This window comes from Cyprinus carpio, chromosome A20 (genome assembly GCF_018340385.1).
Source record: "Cyprinus carpio isolate SPL01 chromosome A20, ASM1834038v1, whole genome shotgun sequence".
Lineage (NCBI taxonomy): Eukaryota > Metazoa > Chordata > Actinopteri > Cypriniformes > Cyprinidae > Cyprinus > Cyprinus carpio.
The window spans coordinates 24,604,550-24,622,408 of record NC_056591.1 but is presented as its reverse complement, the minus strand read 5'-3'; the positions used below and the strand labels follow the sequence as shown (position 1 = coordinate 24,622,408).

Sequence of the window (17,859 nt, the reverse complement as noted above, 5' to 3'; positions counted from 1 at the left end):
TTATTACTATTTGTTTATTTATTTATTTTTTTACATTTTAACATTTATTACACCAATGGCGAGTGCCAATAAAAAAAATTTTTCTACAGGAGTATTTTTTAATGTTTATTTTAATACACAAAATTAAAGTATTTTATTAGGATAACTTACAAATTCTATTACTCAAAATTATGCTATAATTCCAGTATTTTGTGCATTTTATTTAAAATATTTATAAACTTTTTTGCATTATTTATTTATTTATTATAATAATTATATTATTATTATTTCTTTTTTGCATTTTTTCCCATGTGAATAAGCAGATTTTTTCTTCCTTTTAAATCATTTAAATTTGCATCTTTAGAAATATCCATGCAAGTTTTGACAGCCAGATCACTAGAGCCAGTGTTTCCTATGGCCAGGGCCTCCTTGGCACGTTGTTATCTTCCAAGAAATAAAGTGTTTTTTTTGTTGTTGTTTTTTGCCAGCCTCTTAAACCTAGCCTCTAGCATACAGGAAGATTAGAAAAATCCACTTACAAAAATGAGATTGAAACTCACTGTGGTATAACATTCACAGACTTTTTTTCCTTGTTGTTTCTAATTTTCTTGACAACTAAACAGCTGAATTTCCAGAAACACATTAAAAGAGGCGATGAGCTAAAACACATCAGATGGATGCGCTGCACAAAGATCAAACTCTTCTCTCACAGTCTTGCCAGGTGTTCAGTTCCCATCTGCTGTTTAAGCCTTATTTTGTCCTCTCCATGCACGCACGCGCACACACACACACACTAATGAGACAGTTTCAGTCCCATGCAGAAGAAATAAAATTATGGCAGAAAGATCAATTACAAATATATCCCTCTAACTAGCATCCACTTATCTATCATTGAAATGAAGATGCCGTTTCACACCACAGGCGTTAACAGGACGTAAATCAAGCTGCGATGCAACTGCAACATCAGGCTAACGTTGTGCTCTAACACTGACTGTTTAACCAAACTGCAGCTCCACAAAGAAAAGAAAATTACAAATACTTCCATTAACAATGGCCATAAATTATAAATGACTAATGAAAACTAATTAACATCTGAATGATGAATAATTTATACAAAACAAAACCCAAACCTCAAAGTGTAGCTTTAAACTACTTGATATATCTGGATTCAGTTCGTTTTAGTCAACAGAAAGTACTGTTTGCATTCACACCACAGTCTGATAATCCAGACTTCATTTCACTAACAAAACCTGTAACGTCTTCAAGCATCACACTGGCATATTGATGAATGGGACTGATGCAGTGGCGTACCGGACACCTCCGCAGCCCCCGTGGTGTGTGGGGGCCCCCTTTTTGCAGGACATTCTTAAATGCATTCACGAATTACACAAAACATGTTTTTGCTTTAAAAAACACAAGACGCTGCAGTGGAATTTTTAAACTTCTTTTGACTTGAGCGCCACGATTTTAGAACACCGTGACATGCTCGAGACACTGCAAAAGAGCCTTTAATATGCAAACTAGTTTGTTCAACACACTTTATTTAATCATTACAAAGTCAGCAACACAACAAATCCAAATTTCCAACACTCAAAAAAAGGGTGCAAAAGGACCAGAGCTTATTGTATCTTGGTAGTAAATATCAATATTTCTTCTACAACTGTACAAATAGCTTCATTAAAGAGCGAGTGAGAGATAGAAAGAGAGAGCGAGATTAAGCGTGTGTGAATTTCCTGAGTCTGCACATCTCTCAACAGTGTTAATATCGAAACTGTAAGTTGAACTGCTTCAAGAACAGCACCGTTAAATACCTCCATGCTTAGAAAAGTCATATAGATTTTCAGATGCAAATCTGCTTTCTTGATAAAGTCGCAGGGCAGCGCGGACAAGTTTCTTTGATCCTGTTATGCTGGACTGTGAGTTTGTACTGTATGTGTGTGCATTTTTATTTGCTTGGTTATTGTCTTTTTGGGTTTTGTTTCTTTTGTTGTTGTAAGTAGCCCATAGAATACATTTTTTTTTTTCTCACTGTAATTGGTCCCCCTGTATGTGCAAGCATAGGCAAGTGTTTAGATGCTTATGCATAAATCCGGCACTGGTGGAGTGTAAAAGCGTATTGAAATAAAACTTAACGTGGTTTAAGATTATAAAAAGTTCTAACAGAATAACAGAAGTCTGTACTATTATTGTTGAAGGATCCCCCTGTTATTGCTTAAATAACAATCAAATCAGAGCAGCGGCACTTTTGCCTCCATGTTCATAGACTAAATATTGATTTTTGCAATTATTTCAGTCCGACTAAAAAGCGACTGATGTCCTTTTAATGTGCATTGGCATCTATGCCGAAGCTAATTGTTTGCATTATTAAAGTTGACCTCTTTACTGACAGTACTTAAGTCTTCATAAACTTGATCTGATTTAAGTGAGCGAGTAATTAAAGGCTTTTGTAATACCTGAAAACAGCTTAGTGAGTAAAGATTGAGATCAGTGTAGAGAGCGGCTAGAGATGAGCTGTATATGAGCAGAGATGCTGTAATGACATGTTACTAATAAATTACATAAAAAGCAATTCTGAAGAATCTATACACTGAAAAAAGTCCATTAGAAGCAGTTCATACAACTTGTTATATTCCAAGACTTCATATGGCACACTATAACTGAAGCCTTGTAGTGAAGTGCGCAGAAACAAAAATAATATCTAAATATGAATAAATGTCAAAAAAAAATAATAATTTTTTTAATAAATAATGTAACTAATATTTAATAATAGCAGTCACAGTGTTAGCAGTAGCAGCCATATTAATTAACAAATTAAATCTGTTCAGAGTCAGTGTCAAACAACTGTGATATTCACAATAATAATACAAAAAAGGCCGAATTTATTTGACTAAAAATGCAGTAAAAACATTAATATTGCAGATTAATACTTTGATTAATAGTACAATACAATACAATATATATATGTGTGTGTGTGTGTGTGTGTGTGTGTGTGTGTGTGTGTGTGTGTGTGTGTGTGTGTGTGTTTTTGTGCGCGTGTGTGTGTGTGTGCATAAAATTTCAATAAAAATCATTATTTTTATTCAAACATGCATTTAGTGAGACAATATTTTTCTAACAAAAAACAAACTGGAATATTGTGAAATAATAACACATAAAAAAAAAAAAAAAAAAAAAAAAAAAAAAAAAAAAACAAAATCTATATAAAAACCAATAAAACAATAACACCTTATACAAAAAAAAAAAAAAAAACTATATTGTGAAATATTATTATATAATAAATAACTATTAAATAAAAGTAAAAATAAATGAATATAAAGCATTAAGTGAGATTATATGGCTACTTTTTCATCCACCAAAGTATGAGTTAATCTCCCAATAGAGAGAAACCAGTAACCATGATAAATAACCTGCAGGGAAAAGTAATAATAAGAAGAGTAAAAATGGTAATATGAAATAACGGCAATGTAAGAGTACTACAAAAATCTAAATGGGTACAAACGGCCGCAGTGTTTTCTGTGATGGCCTTTTACTCGACGGCCCATAATTGGTTTGTAGCTGTATTCTAGTGCGACTGCTCTCTAATGGAGATGCATGCGGCCTCGTGACGGGATACGGAGGACACAACCCTCAGAGAATAGCCTGTGAATCTATTCCTCCACCCGGACATTTGTAAGAGTCATTAAGTGCGTTTAAATGAGGTTGTTAAAACTGATGAAATGAGGCAGTATATTTGAGAGTGGACGCAGAAACCATTTTTCAGCATTACTCACTCGGGGCGATCATCCATCTTCTGCCACGGATGGCAAAATGTCCCGCGACCGCAGTGCTTAGGGGCAAATGTCAAAGAAATAAAACGCACGTAAGCACCCCCATTATGCTGCAATAACAAAATGATGGAAATATTTGTTTCAATTACACTGCTGCTGCCGCAAACGGGAACATGATGCTTGCTGAAAGGACATGATTTGGTTACAGACGCATTTTGGCAGTCAATTGTGAATTAGTTTCCTTTATCAACAGAGCATTTGATAAACATACCAAGCACAGTCGTTCATTTCACAGTTTGGGAGGAAATGAAAGGTTTCTCTGGAGACCCGAGGACGTGATAACCCTCAAGGGGAAACGTCACTCCTTCACACACACTCACACAGCATTTTCACCTCGATCGATGTGAGCTAGCACACTCAGCAGAGACCTGAAGTGATAGTGGGAAACCAGAGCGGCCCGACCGTGGGGACAGAAACGTCACTCCTTCACACACACTCACACAGCATTTTCACCTTCCACCACGCTCTTCATGCATCTCATTCACCAGCCGCATATGCAGCTCACATCAGAGTTCTATTCATATTTTTACACTACATATTACAAATTTAAATGAATCTGAGTAAAAAAACAACTGCCTAAATGTTTTTCCTCCCATCAGTGTATAAATATTAATATTTTTCTCTTACACAAAATAAATCAAAATGCCGGCGCCTAAAGCAGGAAAATATTACCTTGTAATGCTGCTTAACCCTGCCTCTTGAAGGGCACGGTGAGTAAGACACTCTTTAGAAGACAAAACAGAACAAAAAAGGAAACCGAGCTCCACGGAGTCATTTTCAAGCCTCTAAGACAGTGACCACACATTTCATATCATCGGCTCCTTCATAATGGTAGAAATAACGGCCAAAGTTTTTGACTCATGAATGATGGTAAGTAGTTTTTAATAAGACAAAAGAAATGTAATTAACTGTTCCATTGTCACATGAACACCTTGTTCTGACAAAAGGGTCGAACACAAATACTTAATAAAAATATGCTTAGTCTCTTTTAATAAACCTACCATTTGTTCAGAACTAATTAAATTTCTCTCTCAGCCCTGTATTTGTCATAATAACACACTGAAACTGGGAGGCTGTTGATTCAGAAGACAAAAGATGAGACAACGAATAAGAAGATATAAAATAATTCCTTAGGCTCAGATTTGGGAACTTAAAAGAGCTTTATTTTAATAATATTGTAAATAGAGTGTTTGTTATGCTTTTTCTTAAATCAGTATATTTATTGTCTTTTTCTATAAACGTATACAGTATAAAGGTACATTTATACCAAAATAAACCATCTTTTCCAATTCTTAAATCACCAGGCTTACAATTTTTGCCTGTCAGACTATTACACTAGCAGAGAAATGCCCTATGCTTGAACTGAAGAAAAAAATTAAGTAAGCAACCACCTAACAACATCTTACCAACTAGATATTTTTTTTTACTATTAATAATTTATTGTTTTAATTAATACTTTTACAGAAATTATGCATTAAATTAAAAGTAATGGTGTATATAATGTTACAAAAAACACTTTTGCTTGTCTCAGCAGCAGGGGACTGATTTCTGTGTTTGATTCTATTCAACAAAGAATCCTGAAAAATTATATCATGCTTAATATTTCATAAAAATATTAAGCAGCCCATCAGTTTTCAACATTGATAATAATAAGAAATGTTTGATTTCTGAAGGATCATGTGACACTGAAGTCTGGAGTTACCTTACATTAAAAATGTAATTACAATAAATGACGTTAAAATCGGTTAAAATGGAAAACATTACAATATTACTGGACATTTGATCAAATAAACGCTGGCTTGCTGAGCATTCTTTCAATACCATTAAAAAAAATCAAATCCTGTGTAATGTATTCACATCACAGAGTTAAAATTCTAATTTAAAGTGCATCAGTTAAAGAAACACAGTTGTGTATATTGCTGATAGTGATTAGCTACATTAGTAAAAGCAAATAAAACTCCAGAATTACTGAAAGCACAAACCAGAAAGCTTTAATCCTGATACTTGCGCCAAGAGGCCACTATCCGAGAGAGACGTTCTCCCATTCAACAGGATATTTGCATCTCTATTAGGCATTACTTGCAAACTTTGCTTTTGTGATCTTACAGTGAAAGAGTAAACCGTCAAGGACATTCTCCCACAATGCTTTCTTATGGTAATGCCAGTAACCTAATGACACAGTGCATTGTGGGGCTTCTCAGAAGCTTAAAATATGAGTGCATGAACACAAACAGCATCGATTTAATCCCTGATGAATCATAAAAATCTATGTTGTAATACCTTCCCTGCAGCACAGATAGGGGAAAAAAAATTACAGTGATAATATATCCCACAGAGTGGAAAGTGCAATAAATATTTTTGAACGAGGGCAGTGCCCGATCATTTCTCTCTTGCGCTTTACTCGCTCAGCAAGGGCATGATGAAATACTTCTAATTTCATTATGACCTTCAAATGTCTCTGCTCCATTCATAGATAACGCTGATAAGAAAAACAGGGTGCACCAGGAAGCATTTGCTCGTGAAGCGAGGCACACACCAGAGAAAAGTGGCACGCAAATAGCTCCCCTAGAGAGTCTACGGGCTGTTTGCTTTTCTACAGGCACAAAAGCGAGATATGACTCATAAACTTGGCTGATGTTTATGACTGCGACTAACGCTAGCGGTAATGGACTGGATGAATGGAAGGGGTTGCTTGTGTGTGAGAGATCGGGCAAATACAGTATGCCAATTTGATTGTGCAATAGTGTCAGGGAATCGCAAACATAATCCATGAGATGCACATGCAGCCTGCGGCAATCTGACAGCACACTGTTCTTTTCAAGCATTTGCATTCGGTATAATTGCCAAATTCATGATTGTGATGAAGAACGACTGCGAGTCGCTCCTCTACTCAATGAGAACCACAATGGACCGTCATGATTGAGTCGCCCCCAAACTTCCCATGAATTTTAAAGCTAATCTTTTATTAATGTGTCTCTTATTGAGATGACAGCTCACGATCAGGCTGGGTTGAGGAGCATATATGCAAAGAAGAGATAAAGACATGAGCTACAGTACCAGTGGCGGCAAGTGCGGAAAAGCACAGATGTCACTTGAAAACATACAACCTTCTCAAACTACTACTAACCAATTAAAATATTAAACAAACATAACTGACCAAGATCAGACCTGTTTTATGGTATTTATGTGCAAGTGCAAGAGACAAGGTTATGAACTCTAAACTATTATAACAAACTAAATGCATGATGTACATGCAGAAAAAAAAAAAAACATTTAAAAGACTCCAAAAGGGGGTTTTCAGCAGTGATGCAATAGAACTATTTTGAGTTCCTCAAGGAACCTTTCAGTGAACAGTTCTTAAAAGAACCATTTTCATTTAGTGTAAAGAACATTTTAATGATCTTCCTAAAGAACCTTCTTTCCACTATAAAGAACCTTTTATGCCACAGAAGGTTCCATACTCTTAAAAAAAGAAGATTCAAGAGGGGGCCTGTGCAGCAATGCTGTTTAAGATCCATATTTGCTTCCCCAAAGAACCTTTCAGTAAACAGTACTTTAAAAAACTTGTTTGTTTCTTAGTGTCAAGAACACTGTAATGATCTTAAAAAAAAAAACTTATTGTGCTACAGAAGGTTCCACATTCTTAAAAGAACTATTATTTTCCTAGTGAGAAGAACATTTGATTAATTCGAAGAATGCTTTTCCACTATAAAGAACCTTTTGTACAAAGAAAAGGCTGCAGGGATATTAAATTAGAGTGCATTGATGTTACAGGTTCTTCATGGAACCATAGATTCCAATAAAGAACCTTTATTTTTAAGAAGGTATGCACAACTTTTGTGGAATGGAAAGGTTTCATAGATGTTCTTTATGGAACCATCAATGCACATTAAAAACCTTCATTTTAGAAGTGCATGATAGTTTGCTGGTCTCCCAGCCTGTCCAAACTTGTCTGATAGTTGAATTTACAACAATTCTCATACCAATGCAAACAGCACTTATAATGATTTCAGACTCCCAGCAAAGCTCAATGTCGGGATAGGACACGAAATGGGCCTCATTTATAAAGCTTGCGTACGCACAAAACGGGGCTGGAAACGTACGTACGCCAGTTCCCACGCAAAGGTTGTGATCTATAAAAAACAAACTTGACGGGGAGAATGTGCGCACCTTTAAGCAAACTTTGAGCCGTGCGTACGCACATTCTGGGAGACAAAGGGAATTGGCGACACCGATGGTGAGGTCGTGAACTGAAGTTAGATTGTAGAAAATAAATGTGAGAAGAACGATTATAAGAATGAATGACATTTAATTTTTCACTCCATTTCATACGTTATATCCACATTATCATGAAGATAAATCCAACAGTGTTATTTGTGCCGATTGTTTTAGGCTATATACATCTAGTAAAATCCAAACGTAATTCAAAATGTATTAAAAGTAAAATAAAATAATAATCAGCGCTGCCTTACAGTCACATTGTCCACAACGGGAGCACAGGAGGACATGGCGCGATACATGTGATAGCCTACAGAATAGCATGAAATACCCTTTTATTAGAGAACTGCAGAACACAGTGTAAAAAAGGAAATATTTTTCCTTAATGTACATAGCCTATATCATAAAATGTCAAAGTCTGCAAATACAGTCATGAAGCTCGCTACTCATCATCGGTCCTAACTATTACGGCCATTACAAAACCGTCAAGAAGCATGTGTTCACTATAACATTTTTCGTCTTAAATTTTCGCCCCACAAATTAATTAAGTGATTTTGTCAAGGTGTTAACGATCAGTCTTTGCTAGAAACATATAAATTCCGGTGACCCGGGTATGTAATGCTTCATGATGGCACTCCTGGCACTGTTGGAGGATTACGCTAATGGCAGAATAAGGAGAGAACGAGTTTTCAGGGACCATGATGATTTCCTGGCCCATGATGATGACTGGCTAATAAGCCGATTTAGATTCCCTAGAGCTGTGCTCTTGGATCTATGTGCTGAATTGGGTCCAGTATTAGAGAGGGCAACACGCCGGAACCATGCCATCCCCGTCCAAATACAAGTCCTCACCACTCTGGGGTTCTTGGCAACCGGCTGTTTCCAGCGGGAATTGGCAGACAGGTAAATTAATAATATAAAAAAACTATAAGTAATCCTCAAATTTGTCTCTAAGACCTTTTGTATATGAAATAATTCTATTGGAATCTATCATCTCACCCTACGAAATAGGTCTGGTATATCACAGCCGTCCCTGAGTGCCATAATATCTGTCGTTTTAAAATGGTATACTTAATATGGTTAGTCGATACATCAGGTCCCCTACACTGTGCGAGAACAGGCCGAAATTAAAACGCAATTTGCAGCAATGTCTGGTTTCCCAAATGTAATCGGCGCAATTGACTGCACTCATGTTGCTATAAGGCACCATCTGAAAATGAATTTGCTTATGTTAATAGAAAGCATGTGCATTCTATATGTGTGCAAATCATATGTGACTCCAACATGACCCTTTGTATACCTTGGAACCATGAGTCCTGTTAATACGGCAGTGTAAAACAGTAAATCTTGACTGGACCTTTAAAAATTAAAACCGTAACAATTGCTTTTATGAAATCACAGTCAATTGGTTATCGATTTCTCCTGCTCCACAGTGGCCCCAAACGGCAAAGGAAACTTAAACAATGCACCTGCTGATTCACCATCAGCCTGTGTGAACACTCCACGAACTCAATTAACCACAATCATCCAAAATGAAATCGATACCAAGTAACCTCACACTACAATTTCAAAAATAAAATGAAATAACTAATCCACACACTCAAACAGGACAAAAACTCAAGGTTTCTGCACCTTATTGTTTCAAACTTCTCACAATGGAGATCACGTAACCCCGTTTGACAGCGTTTATTGCCTCACAACTGCAATTTCATCATGATTTTATGAACCGCATACTTAATGGCGTATGTTGCAGCTGCAATCTGATTTTCACCCTGAAATGGCTTCATTTACTTAACTAAACTGCAAATAATGGCAATATTTTTTGTGCTGAACGTTCAAATGTAAAGTCAATAAAAAAGAAAGGCCTCTGACCAGTTTCATCACGATTGAAAACATGTTAAATTCACAATAATACACGCTGACCTCCCCACTTGCATAGCCGCGAACCATGATAATGATGCATGGCCCCCCGACCAGTTAAAAAACGCTCTGGCGCTAAATAAATTCTCTTTTGGCTTTTGAAATATAAAAATGAAACACACTAAATAAAACTTTTTGTAATATATTATATATATATAGCCTAATATATATATTGGTAAAAAATATATATATATGATTTTGTCGTATTTATCCTTCTGACAACTGTCCGCTTTGGCCAAAACATTTGAAAACTGATCTTAATGATCTTTTACTCCAAAGGTTTGAAGGTGCTCATGGTTGCATCTGTTATCTTTAATGATCTTTTACTCCAAAGGTTTGAAGGTGCTCATGGTTGCATCTGTTATCTGCTTTCCTTTAAGTTAACCTTAAAGAAAATAGTCCACTGAATGTCAACTTTTACTGTCTGGATCTTTTTAAAATGCCAGTTATTTATTTTAACAAGGTGGAGTGACCTGAGAGACACCACTTTTTTGCTGCCAATGAACCAAAATGGCATGACGCCACAGCCCAGCAGGAATGGATTCGGACACAGGGCATTTTGAACCAGGTCAGAGCTCCTGCTGCTCTTTTTGCAATGGCATAAATTTGATTGAAATTTGATCCATCAAATGAACCCTTCATATTCAAGCGGACTCATACTGGGATCACATTTTAAGCTGACTTGAGTTTCTATGAAATTAAGGACAATAAAACGAAAATTGTGGATTTGTATGTGGTGTATAGGACAATTAAAACCAAACACAGTATTTATTAAAATTGGGACAATACGGATAAAAGTGGACAATTTTGTAAACAAACTGTGGGGCTATGCCATTCTGGCACAATTGGTATGATGGCTGTTCAAATTTAGAAGGATCGGCTTTGATGGTTGAGGGCGCTTCAAAGCTCTTATGGCAAAGAAATTCTTCAGCACAGAAACAGAACTAGACCTCGAATGACTTTTGCTTCTTTTGCTCTAATTTCCACTCATAAGGGATGCTTTCCTGACACTTGAAAACGACCCCAAGATCAAAACACGACATTCTGTTGCAATTCAATCTAACATGCAAAATGGAAAAAAAGAGTTCTGTGTGAAAATTAATGGCCCCATGGACCATTATTTTTATATATTGTTGGCAAAGAGAAAACTCCGGCTATCCGTGAGGTTGCAGTAATGGTGTTGCTTACAAAGAATCTGTCAGTGAAAACGAACTCACTGCATTTCTCCCAGATGTCCAATACAGCGCAGCTCAAAGACAGCTCACCCTGTACGCTTCTCAAGAGGTCCTGTGCTTCAAAATGACCTTTTTAAATGGTGTCACTATGAGACACACTGACCTTTTCAGGTAGAGGCGGTGGAACATGATCAAGTGTAACTTCAAATTCACAGATGAACACTGAATAGTAATTGTTCATTCAGAAGAACATTCTCACACTCCTGCATACACACTCTCACTATGAGACAAATAATATACTGCTTAATCAATATCCATCAATATCCATGTTACCAATTAAAGATAGATAGATAGATAGATAGATAAGATAGATAGATAGCTGAGATAGATAGATAGATGAGAAGTAGATAGATAGGATAGAATCTATCTATCTATCTATCTATCTATCTATCTACTTCCTTCTCCAAGCCTGTTCAAAATCAAACTAAACAAAATACCAGAAATCCACAAATTCAACTGAAATTTAGGACTTGAAATGCAATTTAAAAATTCCATTCTCAGCTCAATTACACAAAACATAACCCAAAATAAACTCCATCAATATCCATGTTACCAATTAACATAAAAGCACTGTGAAAGCACACAGCCCATCTCCGAAAATAAACGTTCCTGCGGATGCATTAGCCAGCGGTCCCAATAGTTCTACAGATCCAGTAGATGGGGATCTAACGGCTGCCATCAAGAATCCGACACTATCAGGCATTACATCTCTGCCACTCAGAAACAATGGATGAACAAACCAATTTCACACAGGCATGCATACGGTCAGGCCGGCCGCAGCTCCTGCAAACGCCTTCGACAAGGAAGCGCTCGTACCGCACAGATATTTGGAAATGGAGACAGAGCGAGTGAAAGAAAAAGGGGTGGAGAACAGGAAAAAGGCTGACATACAAGCTGCTTATACGCCACATTTCTTATTTCTACAACTGTTAGAACTGTCAGTTCCACAACACAGCCAGAGGAAAAAGAACAAGATCTACACTCGTCTTCAAGACACTCTGCCAGAAACACACTGTTAGGGCAATACTTTTGCAACTCACTCAGCACCGGGGCTCATCTTTTGGTGCCGTAAAATGCTAATCAGGTTGCTACCGCCAGTCTCTCTCAGAGGCAAGGTGCAAGAGGTTCATAAACAACCTCAACAGTCTCTTTCTGGAGCCAGAGGAGTGTCTCTACGACACCACAGATGGGCTCTGTCTTTCATATCGGACTGAAAAATCAATCTCGCGGATTTCACAGTGAGACTGTCAGAGATTTTGACGAATCTTCCACACATCTGATGCCCATAACGCCTCAAGGCCCTCTCTCTCTGGAACATTCTTCAACGGAGTCTCACTGTCAGGTCCACACTGAGCTATTTATAAAGAACAGAGGTTTCCAGACCCGGATCCAAGATGACCGTGTAAGGCCTGCAGCAGGGCAGGTCCGTCCCACACGCTCCCCTAAATCTCTGACCTTCTGTTCATTGTAATCATCCAAAGAGACTAAACAAAGCTGACGGGAATGGGGAAGATTTGCAAGAACATTTTACATTGATTCTATCGGCTGGGATGACTCATTTTGTTTTGAAGTATGCATTAAAAGTATAAAGGGAAAATGGAAGAACTTTATTAAATAAATAAATAAATAAATAAATAAAATGCGTGGTGCAGTGTATTTAGCCTGTGAATTTACTGCACACCCACTACTCAGCATGAGCTCATTTGCAGAAATAAAGAATACAGATAGAGTTAACACATTTAGAATGCTGTATTTTGTTTCCTGTTGTTGTGTCATATGAGTTGAAGCTCTGTCTGTGTGTAACTTGAAAGGATAAAAATAACTGGAGACACAGCTAGAAAGCACTGAAATAATCAATCATAAATATCAAGTTCTACACTCTGATGAAAATAATAAGCATTACACTATTGCACTAATGGCAATCCTAATGTAATAGTGAAAATTCATTTATCTACATCTGCTGCCAATTCACATGTGTAATGAGATAAATATAATTTTAAAGGGAAATTGGATGCCGGTTTTCCACAAGTTGGCATGATTTTTTAGGGTCTTGATGAAATGTCTGTAATGGACTTTAGTTTAAATTCCTCAGTGGTCGTGTAACACAACAGCCTTTTTACCTTGTCGAAAGCAGCTCTGTTTACAGCGACCTGTTTTGGTGCATGTCTCTTTAAATGCTAATGTGCTCTGTTTACCCTGCCCCTCTTTTTCATGGAAGAGGAAAGGCGATTAGCAAATAATCATAAAAATATAAATTGTGAGATTGACTTCTTCTGGAGGTGCAAGTGGATCACGAGCAGTGGGTATTGATCTATGCTTAAGCTTTAATTTTTTAGCAAAGAAAGCAGTCTGGAGTAAAAGGATTTGCACAGACATAAATGAATGTAGGTGTATTCGGTGGAGATTACCATCAAAAACAAAACTAATCCCCCACGCCCTCAGTGGCTCTGATGTCGGGAGAAAGCAAGACTCTTATGTTCACGTTTACATCCAACTACAAAACACCTGCACTGCTTACGAGTCATCGTTGTGGCTATAGCTGCTCGAGCGCAGAGAAAATTGCAGACAGAATACAAGTGGCTGTGGGCGGAGACATGCTAATACGGGACAGTCCGTCGGCGGTCGTGGGTGGAGCCTGAGCAATATGACATCATATTGCTCAGAAAAACAAAGCAGCTTGATTATTGAGCCTGTTCGGTTTTTTAGGGAGTTAAAAAAAAGTAATTGTGGATTTTTATCATTGTAGGCTGGAAAAGTAAATCAAGTAAAGTAAAATAATATAAACTAAAAAAAAACCAGTATAAAATCAGTACTGATTGTAATGGATATTTTATATGTTTAATTTATTCTCTTCATAATATTGCCTAATATGGAAAAAACAAATGTATACTGTATGTACATGTAAATAAATGAATAAAATAAAATAAAATAAAAATAAAAAACAGAATAATCAGTACTGATTGTCAAGGATATATATAAATTAATATATAATTATTGTTATTATTTTTTATTATTATATGCATTATATTTATCTATATCTATATATATTACGCATTGCTAGAAAAAATATTTTTTTTAAAAATGCTGTATTCAACGGCGACCAACAGAAAATACACTGCCTGCTGTGCACAATTACTGAGCTTAAATGTCTTTGATGTGGCAACAGAACAAACAACTTAATTAGGGATTGGACCGAAAAGGCACCAGAGCCATGTTTGGAACTGCCTTTGAACAAAGACACAGCGGAAAGACATCTCATGGATCCAAAGCCACAAGGCACAGTCAGATCCTGTAATTCATGTTTAAAACAGGAGACGGCACGGGGAAGGTAATTGGTTTGGAAATTCCGTACAGTACATTTACAGCATTGTGTCTCCCAAGGACTATCGAGGAATGCTATGTGATGAGTCCTCCAAACATTCCCACTAAAACCCTCCACAATCATGCACTTATACAGCGCACTAAAACAGTAATGTTTTGTGCAGACAGTACTTGTCTGGAAAATATCCAGCGTAAAATTGGCCTCAACGTTCGATTTATTCGCTTTTTCTTCATTGTACATGTTGAATGAAGTATGTTAAGTACAACTGACAAAGCCTCTTTTCCTTTCAATCATATTTTGACCTCAAGACATCAAATTCTCATTGTCTCAGGAACAATGACCTCTTTCCTCCATTCAACTCTGACAAAGAAAGAAAAAACGCTTTGAAGAACTTCAAGTAGGTTTTCTGTAAAGATACCAATGCAGACGTGTATTTAAATGTCGTCAAAACAGGAACACCTCATCAATTAAAGATCCAAGACACTCAAGATGTAACACTATCAGACTTATGCACACACATGGTTATGAGTTTACATTAGCATTAGCTTCAAGAGTACAATTGCAGCAAGCCAATCTGAAACTTCTGTAAGAAGAGAACATGAAATAGGATTAATTCGGGGAAGGACTTCTTTTTAAATGAAGAAAACACAGACATGACAGTTGAATCATATATAATTAGCAAAGCAGAACATGGAAAGGAAAAACCAGGGTGAACCTGTCTTTCATAAAGCACCAACAACTTCCTAACAGAGCATGCAACACAGCTTCTCACCCAGGCCCTTGTCATTTCTAGGTTGGACTATTGCAGCGCTCTATTTATTTAAGCAAATAAATATGTCTGCTTGAAAAAATGAATTTGGTAAGTTATTATAAAGAATGCATATTATATAACCACTGGTATTTCACTGAAAGGAGGTTCTTGTTTCTTTATGAGAAGTGGATTTATTTCATTTTAATATAAAGGCATGTTGTGTGTCACAGCAGTTAAATCCGTGTCTATTTTGCTGATAAAACCTTAATGTCAAACCTATATAATAATTTTGGAAATTTTAGAGAAATGCTTAGTAAATGCATTACACTGTAGATTTTAGCCGACTAACATCTTATGACATTTAGTCGAACTAAAACTAGACTAAAACTAAAACCATTTAAATGACTAAAATATGACTAAGACTAAATCAAATTTTGCTGTCAAAATTAACACTGAATCCTCAACTGTAAGTCGCTCTGGATAAAAGCATCTGCCAAATGAACAAATGCAAATACATCATCCACAAAACTAAAAGGCGTCAAACCACATTTTATGAGACTAAACTGGCTGTATTTTGTCTGCACAAAAATGGCTTGTTTGGAAAATCCCATTAAATTGTGACTTTATCCAGAAAATAATCAGCTTCATTCAGGGGTCACGTTATTAAAATTTTAAAAACATGGAGGAAAAAGATGAGAAGATCCACACAGAGGGCCCATATTTTAACCCTCAAAAATGTGTTCTGCTTCTTTTATAATCAACATATGAATAGTAAATTGAGTATTCAAGGCCAGAACACTAAAAAACATAAATATTTCATCTTCATGACTTCTGAAGAGGAGCCGGGTTTTTCGCCTCTTCCAGTTCAAGATTTAAAGCGATAGATGACAGCACTGGGGACTAATAATTCAAATGACACTGCCATGTCGTCACCTTTTCTCCTCACTCCCCTGAGAGAAATAAACGAGCGGTAAATATCAAGACGAAATTAACAAAATCTGTAACCTGTGATGTACTGTATAATCCCAGAAGATGCTCTCTCATTTGCTTCTTGTTGAATGTGTTTACTGGAACGCAAATGAAGTTGGCAGAAACCGCCGAGACCGTGTGTTTTTTTGACCTTCAACACGTCTCGGTAATGAAGGGTAGCTGCTGTGTTATTAATTGCCTGATTGGTGAGCGCGAATTCATCCATGAATTGGCCGAGAGCCTCATCCATTGAGGAGACACCTCCCAAATTAAACTGGCTTTCAAGCTTAAAGAAAATAAATGATCAAAAAAATACTTTACAATGATCCATACAGCTATATTTTAAGTCTTTAGAAGTTTTTTTTTGAGAAACAGATTAAAATTTAAAGCAGTATTTGCTGGAAATCTTCACCTCAAGTGCTTTTAATCACTATAAGTGCATCATTGCATCATACTGATGTAATGATAAACCCCAAGATTGAAAATCAATTCAAATATGTGGCAATTCAAATCGCTTGAGATATTAAATGAATCGTGATACAACTTAAGTTTTAATTTTACATGGAAAGAGCACAGGTAAAGCCTTAGTTTTACATGAAGAGATTTCTTTTATTTGTATTATTTATATGTTTGATTTGGGGTTTGTTTTAAAATTTCAATTTAGTTTGGTTAAAAGACATAATTTTACAAAGCAGCATTTTGTCCATGCAATAACAAGCAATATCATTTTTCTTAAATCTCATTTTGTAAAAATCAAATCAAATCAAATAATAATAATAATAACAATAATAAAAATTGTGAGAAAATAATATAGTGAAATCAGTATCATGAATCGTATCGCATCGCGAGTTGAGTGAATCGTTACAACCCTGTTGAATCAATGAATCATTCAGAGATCTCCTGTGAACCGGATCAACTGAAAAGATCCAACTCTAAAGAATGATTCATTCACAAATTGGACATCACTACTTCTGTTTTAAAGGCAATTTTCAATTGATAACTCTTTTATTTTTGGTCCATTCCTCATACAATAACATTTTATGTCTTCAAAGCACTGCAAGTTATTTCTTATACAAGTCACTTCTAAGCTTCATTCCCCATTCATTATGATTGCATGGAAACAGCAACTACCACAGAGCAACACAGAAAGAGGGAATTACAACAGACTTTCCATTTTTGGTTGAACTATAAGCTCCAATTTTCATTGGAGTGATTCCTCAATGAAACCTCATGCTGGGAATTAGCATTAAATATTTGGAAGTTTATGTGTAATTCTGAGGGATCATAAAGAAATCTTCTCCAGTGCATTTCTCGAATGAAATTATCTCAATGACAACACTTCTGTGCAACTTTACAGTAAAGGTTGCGAGTCAACCAAAGTTCATGTCTCCCCGCTGAACCGCCCTTGGCTCAGAGAAGCTTTGCTTCCATCATTCATTCATTTTCTGCTTCACACTTGCAGCTGGTCTGCTTTCTCTCTCTCTGAATTTGCACACTGTAGTACACAACACCCTTGAAATGTGTGAGGGAAAGCTAAAACCAAAACAAAGTTTGGCACTCATATTGATATGCCCCTCACATCATTCTGCATAAATTTTCCCTCACTTATGTTGTGAAAAATGCACGTTTATTCAGCTA

At 36.4% G+C, this 17,859-nt stretch overlaps 1 protein-coding gene across 6 annotated transcripts in view; it reads right to left on the bottom strand.

Moving 5' to 3' along the window:
* The window catches only part of LOC109045049 (kelch-like protein 29), a 227,602-nt gene that overhangs the window by 123,814 nt on the left and 85,929 nt on the right, over nucleotides 1–17,859 (bottom strand). Inside the window, exon 1 of one of the 6 annotated variants that reach the window (XM_042778226.1) lies at nucleotides 16,258–16,584. The exons of 4 other annotated variants lie outside the window; for them this stretch is intronic. Coding sequence is in view for 1 of the 2 variants with exons in the window: in XM_042778222.1 (XP_042634156.1) it covers nucleotides 16,258–16,296 (39 nt within the window). In the remaining variant the exon portion in view is untranslated. Of the gene's footprint in view, nucleotides 1–16,257; nucleotides 16,585–17,859 lie in introns of those variants that run through there. One more of the 6 variants, XM_042778222.1, reaches the window with a different exon arrangement.